This window comes from Lytechinus variegatus, chromosome 13, assembly GCF_018143015.1.
Source record: "Lytechinus variegatus isolate NC3 chromosome 13, Lvar_3.0, whole genome shotgun sequence".
NCBI lineage: Eukaryota > Metazoa > Echinodermata > Echinoidea > Temnopleuroida > Toxopneustidae > Lytechinus > Lytechinus variegatus.
The window spans coordinates 17,665,559-17,683,709 of NC_054752.1; the positions used below are offsets into that span (position 1 = coordinate 17,665,559).

The 18,151-nt window shown below is 35.8% G+C and overlaps 1 protein-coding gene across 5 annotated transcripts in view; it reads right to left on the reverse strand.

Moving 5' to 3' along the window:
* The window catches only part of LOC121426102 (ATP-citrate synthase-like), a 62,758-nt gene extending 45,277 nt beyond the window's left edge, over positions 1-17,481 (reverse strand). For 4 of the 5 annotated variants that reach the window (XM_041622261.1, XM_041622258.1, XM_041622260.1 and 1 more), the window contains exons 1-5: positions 17,377-17,481; positions 9,453-9,669; positions 3,827-3,949; positions 2,992-3,153; positions 504-595 (exon numbers count right to left, since the gene is read on the reverse strand). In XM_041622261.1, coding sequence (XP_041478195.1) covers positions 504-595; positions 2,992-3,153; positions 3,827-3,949; positions 9,453-9,605 — 530 coding nt within the window. In that variant the 5' untranslated portion in view covers positions 9,606-9,669; positions 17,377-17,481. The remainder of the gene's footprint in view (positions 1-503; positions 596-2,991; positions 3,154-3,826; positions 3,950-9,452; positions 9,670-17,376) is intronic. The other variant, XM_041622257.1, reaches the window with a different exon arrangement.
* Positions 17,482-18,151: the final 670 nt, after the last annotated feature.

Here is an 18,151-nt window from a genome sequence, read left to right on the forward strand (position 1 = left end):
TGTGCTGCACTCAACCCAGGTGAGGTAAATGGGTACCGGTAGGAAGTTATTCCTCAAGAAGCTGTGTGCGCTATGAACGCCTAGCTTAGCCGGGTAAATAGGAGCGCCTTGAGCACCTTACAAGGTGGAAATGTGCGCAATATACCATATATTATAAGAAATATGATAATGTTCATCAGATTAACTGTATGTGATGAGGTGCATGAGTCTGAATGAGTTTTTCCACAAGTGTTTCAATCAGATATCGGGGGGGGGGGGGGGGTCTTTCACACAAAGAGTTAAGTGCTGTATGACTTTAATACAGTCACACTTAAATTTTGCATAGCTTGTGTGTGTATAAAAGGCATCCCTTCATGCTGAGTATAAGATTGCGCATTACATATCATGTGCGTGTCAGCATTATGAATTTAGGTCATACAAAAACTCCTCCCCCCGGGTATAATATCAACCCATGATAAAAAAGGTAGTGCTCATCTAAATATGTTGGATAAAGAAATACTTACTCCTTTTTCCCATCGGCTACATTGGAGAGGAGTGCAACCCTGATACCCTCAGTTGTAACCTCTTCTTGGAGTCCAACCTCCATCTTGACAGCCTGAAAAAAAATTCACAATCTTTGTATCAAAATTTTGCTTGGAAAGAGTTGGCATATTCTTGATTTCATTGATTTCATTGATTTTGCATTTTAAATGAATGAAATTCAAAAATGTGTCAGAGTTTGTTTTTAAAAACTTAAATATGGAATGCAACTAATGAAATGTGAAAGATCATCTTTAATATTTATTTCCTTTATGTCCTTTTTGTACATGTACATGGAAAGCAAAGACATTCATTCTTGATCTTTGGAAATGACACTGATCATGATTCCTAAATTTAATATTTATCAATTATCTAACTCTATAAGTATAAATAGGATTTAGAATTAGAAATCTAATGCTTACTAGCAAAATATGAACAAATGATAAAAGGAAAATACATGTACATGTATCAAAGTAAATAAAATTATCTGTGAATACATGTACATTAAGTATCGTAAAAACCTCAAAGGCTACATGTACAGTGTATGTAAAATTTACTTGCTGTTCATTCTGTACAAACATACATTACATGTAGTTAAATAAACATTGTACGCTGATAATTGAGTATTAATATCGTTTGGCAAACAAAATGTACTAAAAAAAATTATCAAACACTTTAAAGCACTTACACATAAAAATAGAAATGTACCTATAAAGGGATCATATTATTCTATTTTGAGGCATAAAAGATAATCATTTAAAGATTAGATTTGTGAAACAGTCCAAACAATAGCCCTGAAATACATGTACATGTATGTTTGCAGTTTCACATTTGTTATAAGATTAGAAACAAGAAAAATTGAAAGAGCTATTGTGCTAAATCAATAATCATCTAGTAATACCATTTTCACCCTTTCTATTCCATGCCATTAGAAAAAGTGTAAATTGCCCTTTTTGTTTTAAATATCTTTCTTTCCAAATTCCCTTGGGAGGATATTGCAAACAGCTATTAAGCTCAACAAAAGTTTACTTAATTCTGTACAAACATAGTTAAATAAACATTGTACACTGATAAAGTGAGTATTAATATCGTTTGGCAAACAAAATCAACTAAAAAATTTTATCATACAAAAGCACATGTATACATGTACACATAAAAATAGAGTTAATTGTCTACATGTACCTATAAATGGATCATATTCTTCTATTTTGAGGCATTCAAGATAATCAATCTTTCTATTTAGATTTGTGAAATAATTAAAAAATTGCCCCTGAAGTATGTTAGCAGATTCCATATTTGTTTAAGATCAGGAATGAAAAAAATTGAAAAAGCTACTAAATCAATAATCATCTAGTAATACAATTTTCACCCATTTCTAACATAATCCCAATAGAAAAAGCACAAATTGACATTAGCTGTGGCCTGGGGCAAAAAAAAATGAGATTAGGGCCACAAAAATTCTGCATAAGCCCACACAGTCTAATGCTTTATTGCTTTAGGGCCATCAAATTTGCCTTGCGAGCTACCATGAATGTGAAATTTTTATTTTGGTGAACCAATTGGGCTACCAAGAAAAATAAATTAGTGTTGAGCCTTAGAAAAAGTGTAGATCTATTGACCAATCATGGTTTGGAGATCAGGGGAGCGTTTCATGAAAGGACTTGTCGGACGTTTTATCCGACAAGTCCTGTTTTATCCGACAGTTACCATAGGAACAGTGCCTCTCAGCCAATCAAAATCATGGAAAGATGTCAGATCTGACAACTTGTCGAATGAAAATATTGATGAAACACCCACCTGGGCTCCAAACACAAAGCATGCCATAACGATTGATTGTATGCTTGATTTATACGTTTGATTGTACATTGTAGTAAATGCAATCAATCGCGAATATTTGTTCTACGGTCATTGCTAAGCTTTGTGTCATGGAGCCCAGGGGCCCGTAACACACAGATTAGTGATGAATAGCAAATATGAGAGAACACTTCTGATTGGTTCCTGGGGGCCATAACACAAAACTTAGCAATGATCGTACAACATTTTTCTACGATTGATTCCATTGACTACAATGTACATGTACGATCAATCATCAAAATCAAGCATACCATACGACCAATCGCTAACATTTGCGTTACGGGACCTGATCAGTATTTTGCGCCAAGTGCGCGTGAAATGTTGATCTTGATTGGTCAGTACATTTAGCGATTGATCGCTATTACAGAGCCCAGGATTGTCTATCAAACAATAACAAGAGTTAAATCACTGTCTTATAAAACACACAAACACATAATTTTTCTCGGGCATAGAAAATAATCACACATACAGTTTGTTACCTTCATTAAAAAACAGTTCAAAATCCTTTGGCTACATGTGTACATGAATGCCTTGTGCGTGTTGAAACTGTTCCCAAGGTACCGGTGTGACTCTTAAAATGCTATTGATGATGTGCATTATAATGTACATTTACGTTACCTTAGCATCGACATCACCAACATCGACCCCGCCCTCGTGATGGAAGAGGATGACATCACTAGCTCGTTGGCAGTAGATACACACGTAAAACTCATCCTCTGGTTTATGAGCAACGAAGGGCTCAATCAAGAAGTTCTTCAGTTTGCCCGTTGCAGCTCCAACCTATGTGTAAAATCGATGGAAAGAAAAGTAGGTCGTAATATAGGTAGCATTTCATGGAAAGAATGGTCAGTGATGTTTGATGAGTTTTTGTAATAAGCTATTGAAATCCTTGCATCTGATTGGCTGAGAGCAAAGTTGTCAGTGAAAATCACTGTACAAGATGCTTCATGAAGCACTCTCCTGTTTATTCTCTCTGAAAATATCACACATTTTGTATTTTCCCCATGCTCTTGCATGCACAAAACTACTTTTACACTTCCGAGGAGAAGTTTCAATTGAAAAAAGATATGTTGTTATGATCATCCTCATAACTATTATCATGATTATTACTGTTTTATTGTCATTATCACTGCTATATTATTATATTATTATCATTTTCATTTGTGTCATTATTACAATCATTAATATCATTATTATATCTATTATTAGTGTCATTATCATTATCATTGTTATTATCATCATCCTTTTAATACCATCATTATCATCATCATCCTTAATATTCCTATTATTATTACAACTAATATCATCATCATTATAACCGTCAACATAATCATAATCAATATCACGTCAGTATCATAATTATCAGAACTACATGTATTTTATTATCTCCATACATACATGTAGGAAGTTGGGAACAAATCTTGTCTATAAGATAATTCAAATGGAATGCTACCTCAATGTTGTGTCCCAGTCTTGTAGAAAGCCAGTCTTTGACACCTTGCAGGTCGGCGTTGACTTTGATGAGACCAAGTTTACCACGACGCTTGATAAGCTGATCAGGTTTCACAACCAGACGCTGTAATAATTAATTCAGATAAAGACATGACATGTACATTCAGTAATGTACATCAGATGGAAAAGAAATAATGGTATGGTATAAAGGTCCCCCAAGTCGGTGCAGAGCCCTTGTTTGCGCACACGCGTATCTGCTATTCAAATTTTCTAAATAGGTCATAGTAAAAATAATCGTCTTTTTATAGAGTATCAAATATTCTCGACAGCCATAGGCTAAATTACAAATGTTTGTACAAGGTCAAAAGATTCACATCTAAATTTGACGGAACAGTATACAAAAAATATGATTAATCAGTATACATCTACTGTCAAAGGCAAACTCCATCCAACCTCGCAAAGATAACCAGAAAAAAAATATACATACATGTATATATTTAATTTGAGTACTGTATGAGTTAAAGCAACTTGAAACACAAAACAAAAGAAGGGAAGGACAAAACAGAACATAAAAAAAACACCAAAATAAAAGTTACAAAAGACAAACTTTGTGGCCGTTAGCTAGCTGTTTCAATATTGCTCTCTTCCCACTTTCTCTTTGCATCTGACTTTCTCTCCTATCCCTTCACTCTCCCTCCCTCCCTCATTTCAATTCATCCTCTCATGTTCCAAGGGACTGCATCCTTCCACCCTGGCTGTAAATTGCCATTCCTACGGGGAGTGACAGCTTCTAAATTAGATTATCAATGATAAATCAATCATCACCAATCAATACCTTTATCAGTGGGACCTTGCTCTGTGCATACAGGTTGCAGACTGTACCCATGTACAGTATTATCAGACATGAATAGATACATGTTCATGTACATGTATATGTCTGGACTTCTGAATACATTTTTCTATCATGTATTTTGCATCAGTTGGTAAAAGTCCTACATGTAGGTGTTTCATAAAGCAGATCTTGCAGCAGTTATGAATGAGTTCAAACAAAGTCTACATGAACAAAATGTGCACCAATTTTTCCTACTTGGTATGGTTACATGCTCATGTGCATTATTTATGAGTAGAAATACAGCAAAATTAAATAAAAAGAGAACGCAGGAGGGAGGAAAGGAATGCATATAGCAATAAATACCGGTAATTAATCAAAACTAGCATTTTTATCCACAAAAAGTACTAAGAAAAACATTTTGATAATGAAACTTTTCAATTATTTCACATCTACCCTAGACAGCAGATCAGCATATGATTCATTGGAGATAGTGATTATTTTATGTATTATCAAGACCTTGTTCACATTCTCAAATTAATGGGCTCGGACCGTCAGGGACATTTTATTTTATTTCAATGACTACCATATCAATGTGATGCTGTCTGAATTCCATCTCTCTACATGTAGCTTGAAAAAGAATAAAACCACTACCATATAAAGAGAGCAGAATTTGGGATTGTGTTGTGGCTGCCATGTTTGTTTGTTTTTTAATTCTAAACAAATTTATGCTGCCCAAGCAGTGGTCTACATACATACAATAAAAATACTCAATTCAAATATTTCATCTCATACAGTAAAGTACAATGCAGATTACCGGTAATACAAAGTGCTAATTCAGTAGTCAATATGTCAATTGATATTTCAATTACACTGTAAATCAAAACTAAATTTGGAGTTTTGATGTATTTTTTTTATTTACTGATGACAATCAAGGTTAAGCTGGCAAGGTTATATTTGGAGACATGAAAAGTGCTTTGAACAATATGTACATGTACATGTATCTCAAACTCTCTCCCATCTAAACCCCTCAAAAAGTTTTGCAACTCAGTTTTGGGGATGATATCTTTTTGGTTAATGAAGTATAAAAGATGAAACTAGTATCATTAAAAAGCTGAATTATTCCTCTTTACAATGACATGCCATTTGGTGTGATTATGTAATCATGGAATATGCAGTCACCCTAAACATTGAGAAAAGTCAGAAGTGAAATGTTGCAAAATGCATTGATTTCTAAGAAGAGTCTCCATTTCTATAGAATTTCCACCATGCAAGTCATGCAGGTGACAGTGAATGCACTCGGTCCATCGTCGAAACAATTGGAAATTCGCTATTGGAAACGACGCATTTTGCAACATTTCATTTCTAACATTGCTGCGTATTATCATGTCTGTGTATTTCATGATAACACTAGCATTACAAATGACACATGATTGTAAAGAAGAATAATCATGCTTTCTAAAGATATCACTTTTACAAATGATGATGGCACATTAAGAAATTTATTAGCACTCAAACTTGCAGTTTGAGTTGCAGAACTCAAACATGACATGGCAACGAATTTTGCAACATTTCATTTTTTACATTGCTGCATATTTATCATGTTTGTGTATTTCATGATAACACTAGCATTACAAATGACACATGATCGTAAAGAGGAATAATCATACTTTCCAATGATACCACTTTTACATATGATGATGGCACACTAAGAAATTTATTAGCACTCAAACTTGAGTTGCAGAACTTTTTTTGAGGGGTTTATATGAGCATTTAATAGTATCCAGGGGAATTATCACATTGCAAATCGCCAAGTTTTCACACTCTTTTTAGTTCACATTATTTTTAATATGATAGTAAATGGTCAAAAATATGTAAACCTGTTTGAGGCTTTACAATAGGTTGAATCACAGTTTAATATCATATCCTGAAATATTATTAACCCTTCCATGCTTGAGAATTGGGTTTATATCAGAAAGCAAACACCACTGTAAATAAACATGTTATTTTGATCTGGCAACTACATGTAATCCAACATAATTCTAAATAATTCTAAATACACGTAAAGACTGAACACAAAATTTATTAATTTGAAGAATAAATATTCAATACTATTTCGGGGCATACATTCATACAATACTACTGGTATACAGTAATATACATGTATGATACTCTATTTTTTGGAACAGTGACATTAACTTCAGAGAGGGGTGGGGTTTACTGTACCAAAACTATAAAAGCTTTATCAATCAAAGATATGTACAGGTATGGAGGAATACCTTTATTGGCATTCCTATATACTGTATGGATATGACTACATGCAATATAATGTCTAGAGGTTTTCTCTTGACTTGGTCAAATACCAGCAGATAATATCCAGACTTTTATCAGGCAGGAAGAAAGAAATCTTCATGTATTCCATTGCACCCTATGATACCAGCACTTCTATAACTGGTGGCATTCACACATCCTGTCTCTGAAGGGCCTGCCATATTTGCAGGTCCCCCTCAAAATCCTCGAAATCTAAATAACCCCACAGCGATTCCATGGATATCGTTACATCATATTCGCCTTTTTGAGTGTTCTGAAACTTGCTTGTATACTGTACAGTACAGTACACTTTCCTTTTTATTCTCCAGGAAATCTAGCATTCAGACAAGTCCATCTTTCTTCAGTTATTTTACAGATTTCTACATGATATATTATTCATGACCAACAAATTGAGCACATTTTGTGGTTTGGTCCAGTAATTACAAAGTCTGCAAATTATTTGAAGGGTATCATAACATGGACAGTAATGAGGTGTTATTTAAAAATATCAATGATAAATTTTATAATCATATGCTTTTTTGTTTGCTATACCGATAACAATTTAACAGAAAGCAATAAACAAAACCTCTGAAATTTTTTCATTAATTGTGAAGATGGAATAGATGTAATTTCAATTTATCAAAATAATTTTTTAAGCCTTTTTAAAACAATTTCACCAATATTACCAGTATACGTAGATGTATTAGCAGCATTAAAGAGTACCTGATTGTAAACCGCACTTGTGTTCATAATGCATTCTTCATTACCATTTATAAAGAAAGTCTGTCTTTGTGTACTCTAAAAAGCATTTTCATAATCACCGTCAAGCAAACAACCTGTTTGGTTCAGGATTCAGAAACTCAAAGCACTCAGACTTTCAGATGCAGTGAGATACCTTATCCTCGCTGCACCGGCTCTCCTCTCATCGCATTCCCAATATAAACATCCAAAATGTCAACCAGTACTTGGCAAAATCAATTAGGTTTTCTAACGAGATTGCCACTGCGGCTCTGATACTAACGTGACTTGCTGGGGAATTGAATTCATCAATACAATTTGGGAGGGTTGTATGCGCATACCCAAGCACCATGAGATGGGTGCACTGAGGGAGGTTTTTCAGAAAAGTACATGGCTGCTTTTATATACACTTCATTTTCTATCATGATATAAACTCAACGTTGAGAGCAGGCTCTGACACTCCGAATCTTGTTATTTCTTTCTTGCAAATTTTGAATAATGAATTTTACTGCATGTATGTTAGAGCTACATGTACAGTATATGAACATGTATGTTAGGTTTTAAAATTGTACAAATTTTATATACCTATACAAGTATGCATAGAAAAAGATAGAATTAAGAAAACACACTCTCAAATTACTGTTGCTATAATTTACAATTTACCTTAGGACCATTCAAACTATATTCCTATTTTTAAAATATTGGTATTGAATAAAAAAATAAAAAAATCTAACATGCTGATCAAGAGAACACAGGAACAGACATAATATCGGACGCTATGAGCTGATGAATCTTATTTTTAGAAATGACACGTTGTCTTGAGACGTCCCCAAGATGACTCTACTCTCATAAATTCTTTCAAGCAGGTAATATCCTTAATTGGCTGTAACACTTCATCAGTCAATTTGACTATGCCAACAGCCACAGGCCTACATGTACATGTACATACCTTGGGGAAATCCTTTAAGAAATACATAAAGTGAAGTTCCTTCCATTGTATCTTACTCTAAACACTGGATATTCTTTTGAAATAGAAATTAAGCCATTTGCTGTGAGGAAAGGGAGCCCGGTGAGCAAAATCAAAATGTGGGATTGAAATGTTGTGCTACATGTATCTTTTCTTGAGCAAAAATGTAGCACATTGTAAGATCAGCAGATAGACAGTGGGGGGAGGATTGTTCCATTGCCCCCTAAAATTTGGGTGACTTAAACAAAATGATAGATCTATGAAATTTGAAATTTTACCATTTTCTATGGGGGGCAAAAAGGAGTCAATTTTTATCCTAATAAAGTCTAAAATGACTAGTTTCTGTCAAAATGGCCAGGAGAAATGGGTCCTTTCCTAACAGAGCCCTCCCATCCCCCCACACACACACATGTCACACTCACAACATATATGGATTTCATGGGCATCAATGTACAGTGTACATCTATGTATTTTTTTTACATTTCAACTTAAAATTTATGCTGTTATTCTCCTCTATTACGTTTGTTTCAAAATAAATTTTCCATACGGCCAAATGCCCTTGTTTTATAATCCCTCAAACACAACAGCTCTCTCACAAGATCAGTCAAAAAGTTTAGGCAGAAATTGTGACAATTTTAAGACTCATCCTAATAATCCAAACTTTGTTTGCATTCGACAACACCAGTAACAACACAAAACTCACCAAAACCATCACGTTCAAAGCCATATGTACTTGATTAAACTTCAACACATCATACAAAACAGTGTTAAATGTAGATTTACCTCAGTTAGAAGCCAAGGGTTTTCAGCAGTGAGTTGATCCCAGTTGACATCCTCCGTTACCGTGGCGCCACGGAATGGTGCTACCGATGCTGATTTGAGATGCCTTCCAAGAAGGGCTTTGCCTCCGGCCTCGCGGATTGCTTTCGCTGACATCCTGAGTTGGATCAAGTTTCTCACAAGTGGATTTCAAAAGGAGGGGAAAGAGATATGACTGTATCTGGAAAATAAAAAGACGAAATGGAGAAAGAAGCTCACATGCAGTTTCATGTAAAGACTTTGTACATGTATGTAGTTTGAATGAGATTACTACAACACACCCAACAGTGTGCATGCATTTAAAAGATTACAGGCACATCAAATAGAAGTTACAGGTATTTTTATCCTTCTTGAGATGACACTGTAATAGTGGGTACCTGCATATTGCATATTACATGAAGAGAATACTCAAAATAAGAGAAATGAAAAGAAACTGAAATTGCAATTCATGATCTCTATTCACAAGGCAAAGCAAAGTTTATGCTTTCAGTGCAGAACATGAACATGTATCTGGTCATTGGGGGCAAAGAAATCAACAAATTACAGTTCAACAAGCCTCTGGCTACAGTGTACCTTCATGGGTTAAATTGCCACATGGTCTACAAACTACATAGTTTTACATTTACATCCACTTTGTCTGCTTTCCATTTGAGTTTGAGGGGTATGCATTATTAGTCTGGAATTCAGAACAGCTTGATATTGAATTGAAATTTATGCCTACTAATGACTGTATAAAAAAAACACTTTATACCCATCTGTGAGCAATAATTTTCTATTTCTTTTTATCAGGTGAAAAAAATTGTATAAAAGATTATACCTACATGTACTACTGTGCTTTCATTCAATCACACTTAATAATAATATCTATTCAAGAAATAACTTTATAGTGAAGCATTTCAAGGTATTTCCTGTTTTTTGTATAAAAAATGCATAGTGGTATAGGCCTACAGGTACATGTACGTGTACATGTATGTAAATACCACTGGCTACATGTACATGTATATGCTGCCAAAAATACCAGCAATAATTGAGTTTGTTTTATTTCCATCCAGTTGAGGAAACTTTGGTGACAAACTTGAGCCTTGGTTTTCTTTTTGTAATAAAAATAACTAAAATTATATGTAAATGTCAATCATCTCAATGTGAGTCTAGAAGACATTGTCTACACGTTTTCCACACTACAAAAATAAAAAAAGGGTTTTTTTCTCTTCCTCCCTCATTGCCAATGGCACTAAAAAGTGACAAAGCCTATTAATCAAGTTACATTAACCCGAATGACACTACTAAACTAAAACATTGTTTATTATTGTGCCAACAGACCATAATTTCCAAGAAAACAAGAAAATGGACTAAATATTCACTTGGTCTGGCCATGGACCTAGCCAGGCAGATTTGAACTTTAAAAGTCAAGTCCACCTCAGAAAAATGTTGAATGGAATCAATTGAGCAAAATCAGACAAGCACAATGCTGAAAATTTCACTAAAATCTGATGTAAAGTATTAAAGTTATGATATTTCAAAGTTTTGCTTATTCTTAACAAAATAGTTATTTGAACGAGCCAGTTACATCCAAATGAGAGAGTCGATGATGTCACTCACTATTTCTTTTGTTTTTATTGTTTGAATTATACAATATTTCAATTTTTACGAATTTGACGATTAGGACCTCCTTGCCTGAAGCACAAAATGTTACAATAATGGAATTCCACGTGTTGAGGGAGGAATGAAACTTAATTTCGTATGACAATGACGAGAAACTAAAAATATTTCATATTTTATATAATAAAATACAAAAGAAATAGTGAGTGAGTGATGTCATCAGTTCCTCATTTGCATACCGACCGAGATGTGCATATAACTGTTTTGTGAAATGAAGCGAAACTTGAGAATGCCATAACTTTCTTATTTTACATCCGATTTTGATGAAATTTTCAGTGTTATGCTTGTTGAATTTTTCTCTTTTTATTCAAATCAAGTTTTCGTTGGGGTGGACTTGTCCTTTTAAGGCAGCTGGTACTGGACTACTGGTCATCAAACCACGTGACCATGTTTTTCCCATTGCGACAAACAATAATATTGGGGGCCTAACTTTGACAGACCTTTACATGGACAGTATGATGTATATATCACAATTAGCTTCACACAAAGGATTATGGAATTGAAAAGGGGGGAATATCGCTGCTATTGTCCGGATGTGACCATGCAAACGCTATGATATCGTGTACGATTAATACAGTATTTTGAAAAACAATCCTTGCATGAACTCAACTTTTTCCTTTACATCTTGTAAACATCTTGTCAAATTTATTTTAATTTCACTTTCCTTCTCTATTGGGTATCAGCACACTACATGTACATGTACTTCATTCTCTTTGTTTCTCACCCCAAATAACATACATGTAACTTCTGTCACTAATTCATTAGCTACGAACAATGTATCATGGTATCCCCATGACTTTACTTATCAAAAGGCTTTATTGGGAAAATAAGGTTTTCCTTGCTGACATGTCCTTTTCATAGTGCTGGGGGTCGACTGAAGATGACGAGAGATTCTCGCTTTTCCTACAAAAACTGCTCAAGTTCAGTTATAAAAAAAGCTATATATTTGAGCATTCTCTTTCAGTTCATAAGTTTACTGTGCAATCATGATACTGCTCTATAGATTATTAAAAGGTATCAAAAACAATTTTTAAATCGAAGAAATTTGGCTTTATACAAAAAAACCCCTGAATTTTGAGTGACACTACACAAAACATACATGCATATGGGGCTAGATGGCTTCTCGAGAGTCAGTTTTGCACTTGCCCCTTTTAAATCCTGTGGCTGTGATCCTTTACGTGACCAGTGCCCCCGCATGACAGATGCTAATTGTGATGAAAATAAAGACAAGTCTATCACTTAGTCTCGGTTCAACATGGGCTGGCCAGGCTTAATCTCAACATTCTTGACATGAGTCATGAATGGCTCATGAGAAATTGCTATACGGCATGTTTCTATCCTGGGGATGGCCGTGATCTGGCAAAACTACGTAAGTCATTTTTTGGCGTTTTTCAGTTTTTTAGTGTTTCTTATAATATTGAATACGCTCTTTCATCTGTCAAAATTTCAAATTCTAACTCCAATTATTTTGGGAGATTCGAAACCCAGTTTTTGTAAAATTCTCTAAAAAATCACTAAATTTAAAAGGCAGAACTACGTAAGTCGACTTACAAAAGTAGTTTTTCAAGCTTTGACGAGAATTAAAAGGCAAAACTATGTAAGTCTACTTACGTAGTTTTGCCAGAACAATAGCCGCAAAAGAAGATGATTTATCAGGCAAAACTACGTATCTCCAAAATTCTGCATTTTACCGGTCGCTTTTTTAAAACATACGCACTTTTGCCTGATAAAATCGATGACACACTCCGAGCTTTTTATCAGGCAAAACTACGTATGTTCTAACTTATCAGGCAAAACTACGTATGTCACAAGGTACGCGGCCGCGTGGCAAATGTTTATCAGGCAAAACTACGTATGTCCTCCGCATGGCAAAGTTTTATCAGGCAAAACTACGTATCTCTAACTTTGCCATGCGGAGGACATACGTAGGCCTGATAAACATTTGCCACGCGGCCGCGTACCTTGTGACATACGTAGTTTTGCCTGATAAACATTTGCCACGCGGCCGCGTACCTTGTGACATACGTAGTTTTGCCTGATAAGTTAGAACATACGTAGTTTTGCCTGATAAAAAGCTCGGAGTGTGTCATCGATTTTATCAGGCAAAAGTGCGTATGTTTTAAAAAAGTGGAAAATTAGAAGATTAAATGAGTAAATCAACTAGTTTTTGGTGCCAATAGCTTATATAAGTTCCGCAGATCAAAGGAAAACAAAAGTGGAATGCCTCTGGCCGTCTCACCTGCATCACGCGGTTCAATATAGCAGCAGTGCTGACTTTGAATACTACTCTAACTCGCACAAGATGTTCAGTGATACATGGTTACTCTTATGTACAAGTTTCATGAATCAGATCCATAAACTTTCAAAGTTATGATGGTAATTCAACAGATACACCCAATTCGGCCAAAGTTCATTGACCTTTGACCTTGGTCATGTGACCTGAAACGCGCACAGGATGTTCAGTGATACTTGATTACTCTAATGTCCAAGTTAAATGAACTAGACCAATAAACTTTCAAAGTTATGATGGTAATTCAACAGATACCCCCGATTCGGCAAAAGTTCATTGACCCTAAATGACCTTTGACCTTTATCATGAGACCTGAAACTTGCACAAAATTTTCAGTGATGCTTGATTACTATTGTGTCCAAGTTTCATGAATCAGATCCATAAACTTTCAAAGTTATGATGGGAATTCAACAGATATCCCCAATTCGGCCAAAGTTCATTGACCCTAAATGACCTTTGACCTTGGTCATGTGACATGAAACTCATGTAGGATGTTCAGTGATACTTGATTAACCTAATGTCCAAGTTTCATGAACTAGGTCCATATATTTTCTAAGTTATGATGACATTTCAAAAACTTAACCTCAGGTTAACATTTCGATGTTGATTCCTCCAACATGGTCTAAGTTCATTGACCCTAAATGACCTTTGACCTTGGTCATGTGACATGAAACTCTAATAGGATGTTCAGTAATACTTGATTAACCTTATGACCAAGTTTTATTAACTAGGTCCATATACTTTCTAAGTTATGACGTCATTTCAAAAACTTAACCTCAGGTTAAGATTTGATGTTGACGCCGCCGCCGCCGTCGCCGTCGGAAAAGCGGCGCCTATAGTCTCACTTTGCTTCGCAGGTGAGACAAAAAATCGATATACCATTTTCCACTTTTCCAAGAAAAGCAAAAGAAGCAATGTAAAATATTCAAGCTCGAATATCTCGGAATGGCAAAAAAGGAGATACGTAGTTTTGCCAGATCACGGCAGGGGAGGGAAAGGGGGGGTACTCGACCAAAAATAAATTGGTACTGTACATGTAGGTATATGCCACGGGCGAGAAAAAAAAGGGGGCTCTTGAGCGGGCTTGTAAAAAGGAGGGTCCGCGGAACGGGCTTCGGTGCTACAAATGTTTGTGAAAACGGGGGTCCTTGGAACGGGTCGCCTGCATGTGAGTGAGTATGCATCCCTATGGAACGTGCATACATGTACGTGTATGCAGCTGGCGCGGCGGCAAGGGCGGGGGATGCGCTCGCGCAGAGGCGATCTTCGAACAGCGCTTCGTGATCACTTTTCACCAAAATTGCAGCTTATTGTAGCAGATCAATGCGGACGGAACGGCGTAATGAAAAATATGCAAAGCTTTGGAGGGGATTTCTTTTTTCTTTTTATCGATTTATAACTAAAGAAGAAAATGCTAAGCTTTGGAGCAGGTTTCTTGGTTCTTTTTCTCAATACCATGAAAATACTATGCCTGGGAACAGAAATTTGCATGTAAAAATGGGGTCCCCTCCGTGGCACATACCTGCCATGCATAATATGAGTCCCCCCCGGGTTTGTTACACTGTACTGCTTTATAACATGTACCCGCAATGTATCCAGAACTTCCTGTAGAAACAGACAAAATATTGTTTCTCATAACCACCTCAGGTATTACATTAACACTCACCTCTGAGTAGCCTGAAGGCGTCTGGGGAGTAACAAATATTTACTACGTAGGCTTACTCCCCAATGACGCCTGGTGGTGGATCCCATTTATTTCTGTGTAGGGATGAGATTCCCACGGTCAAAGTAAGGCTAAATCAATAGTTGTCCGTTAGGTTGGGAGCCCAAACTAACGTAAATGGGCCCAAACCATATTAACCCCCCCCCCCCCGTTTATAATAAAGGTCCTCATAAATAGTACTAAATTTGAAAAAACATAAGAGCATGAGCGTTAACTTACCCAGTCTGTTTACGTCGCCATCTTTTAATCTTTTGTTATCGATACCAAGATACCACAGTGCACGTGTGTAGAGCTGCAGTCTAAGATTTAAAAAATACTTGCATCGGCTTATAAATGTTACGAATTGTAAAATATTTGTTTCAATCAAAAAATATAATTTAGCACTTGTTATGATATTTATTGACCGAAACAAGTATAGTATTTTACGATTCATGATAATTATCGGCCGATTCAAGTATTTTTTAAAATCTAAGTTGGCAGCTCTACACGCGTGTGGTATCTTGGTATCGATAACAAAAGATTCAAATGGCGACGTAAACAGATTGGGTAAGTCAACGCTCGTGCTCTTATGTTTTTTTCAAATTTAGTACTATTTATTTACTAAATATACTGTAAGGACCTTTATTATAAACGGGGGGGGTTAATATGGTTTGGGCCTATTTACGTTATTAGTTTGGGCTCCAAACGTAACGGACAACTGTTGATTTAGCCTTACTTTGACCATGGGAATCTCGTCCCTACACAGAAAATAAATGGGATGATGGGATCCATTACCAGGCGTCATTGGGGAGTAAGCATACTAGTAGTATGGCAGTGAGTCCAAACTTCGCGCGTGTCCATACTTTGCGGACGGTCATTATCTCAAAAACTAGCCAATATCCTTAAAATCTGACATCATCAACGTGAAAAGCGACCTAACATTACCCTTTGGTGAAAGTTTCTTTAGGATGAGTTCAGTATTTATGAAAATATTGGCAAAAGATCAGCAAATTTGTCACCGCTAGCGCCCGTTTTGAAGAAATCAACATGCATCACGATATCACCCTTTTGCAAGCAGAAATCATCAAAAATGTGAACTAAATGTAGTACTAACCGATTCTATAGCATTTTGCCATCAATCTGATGTAAATATTTCACTTTTTGAGATTGAGTTTTTGTTTAAATCTCCACAAAAGCTTTGGTGCGCGAAGTTAGGTCACACTTTTTCTGAAAGGTTTTCCAGCACAGCCCGCATTCACCGATCAGAATAGAATTTTGAGATCGCGATACCGGCGAAACCCCTTGACCTACTTACATTTTCGTCCATGATTTTATAGTTTACGATCTTGCCGTCAATGTGGTAACTATTTCTTGAATTGGTTTTGTATAAATTATGAATATTTTGTGAAAAAAAATTCGCCTGATGACAATTTTTGAAAAGTGCGCGAAGTTTGGACACCCCATCATAAATATTAGTTTTACTCCCCAGACGCCTCCAGGCTACCTCTGGCTCTGGGAGGTGGTTATATTGCCCTGTTGACAACGTATTTGCAACATGGAATGTGACTGTGAGTTTGATTATTCGCTCTGTATACCGTTATGTAGAAACAGTTTGGTTTAACTTGGGCGATAAAATTTTTTGATTGCGGAAAAGATAAACCATTAATTTTAATGATTGTCTGTAGAAACACTCCAAAATGTCCAACAGTCATTTAGATATCAAAATAGGCCTAAGCCTACCGTCAGTAAACCGCTAGACCTCTAGTCTAAGTTAGTACTACTAGTCTGTCGATGACAACGTCAAGCCAAGGCTTTTTGTCAAATGTGACAAATTGACCTCACTCATTTTTTTTTTTTAATCTGATTTTTCGTTTAACGTTATTAGCCTACTATTTGCTAGGGATAAATTTATGGAACAATATGAAATTAATAAACTTTCCGGCTAATAAAATCTCGTTTAATAAAGTTCACATTAATTTCGCAAACTGTGAATGAGGACGGGAGGGGGAGGAGGCCGGTTGAGCGCGAGCAGCTAGCAGCGGGTAGCTAGTACACCGAGACTCGAGTCTCCGATCACGCTTGAGCTCTGGGTTGACGATCTGTTGAAGTTACGAACAAATTCATTCAACAAAAGAAAAGACAAAATAACTATCAAATATCATCTCAAACTTCACATTGAAATACATGCTCATGCACACACATTGCTAAATATCATATAACACATTTCATCTATTTACCTATCGACAAAACTCGCAGATTTGCAGAAAACAAGGTAGTATCCCAGTGGCATTCAGCGAACTAGCAGAAGACATGTAGCGTGTATCACGCGACGTGTGCATGTGTTGAATTCTCAATTCATCGAATGATCGGTGACCTCATGTAGTCTGTAATACAGACCTCAAATGGTCCTCAAAGGGGAGATCCTCTAGCAAAGTTGAGCAAACTTGCATGAAATGGGAAAAGGGACCTAATTAGATTTTTATCACCTCTATGTAATTTCATGTTATGATATATAATGAGTTTTACTTAAAATGCTATCACATTACGATCTCAATTACTTCACAACATTCAAAGATGTATGTTTATACAGACTATAAAATCAAGGTGGCCATATCAGCTCAACCAGGGGTGTGACGTTTGTCCCTCGGAAAGGAGCAGTAAAAGCCCACATGTCCCCGCCCGGCCACATGTCATGAAAAGGTAATTTCCACAGTTGAATCACCATCACGAAGATGACTGGGCGAATTTAACTCACCCACTCCCCCCCCCCAACAATAGAAAAATAATAATAAATAGATAAGTAAATAAAATGAAAATAAATAAATAAATATAAATAAATGAATGAACAAATAAATTAATAAATGAATAAATAAATAAATAGAATATAGAAATTAAAAACAATTACAATAATGATAAATATTAATAAAATTGAAGTAACGATATTCAGGAAAGGGAATTGTGTGGGGTTTTTTTTATAGCAAATAGCCTAAATACACTCGTCCATTGCTCAGT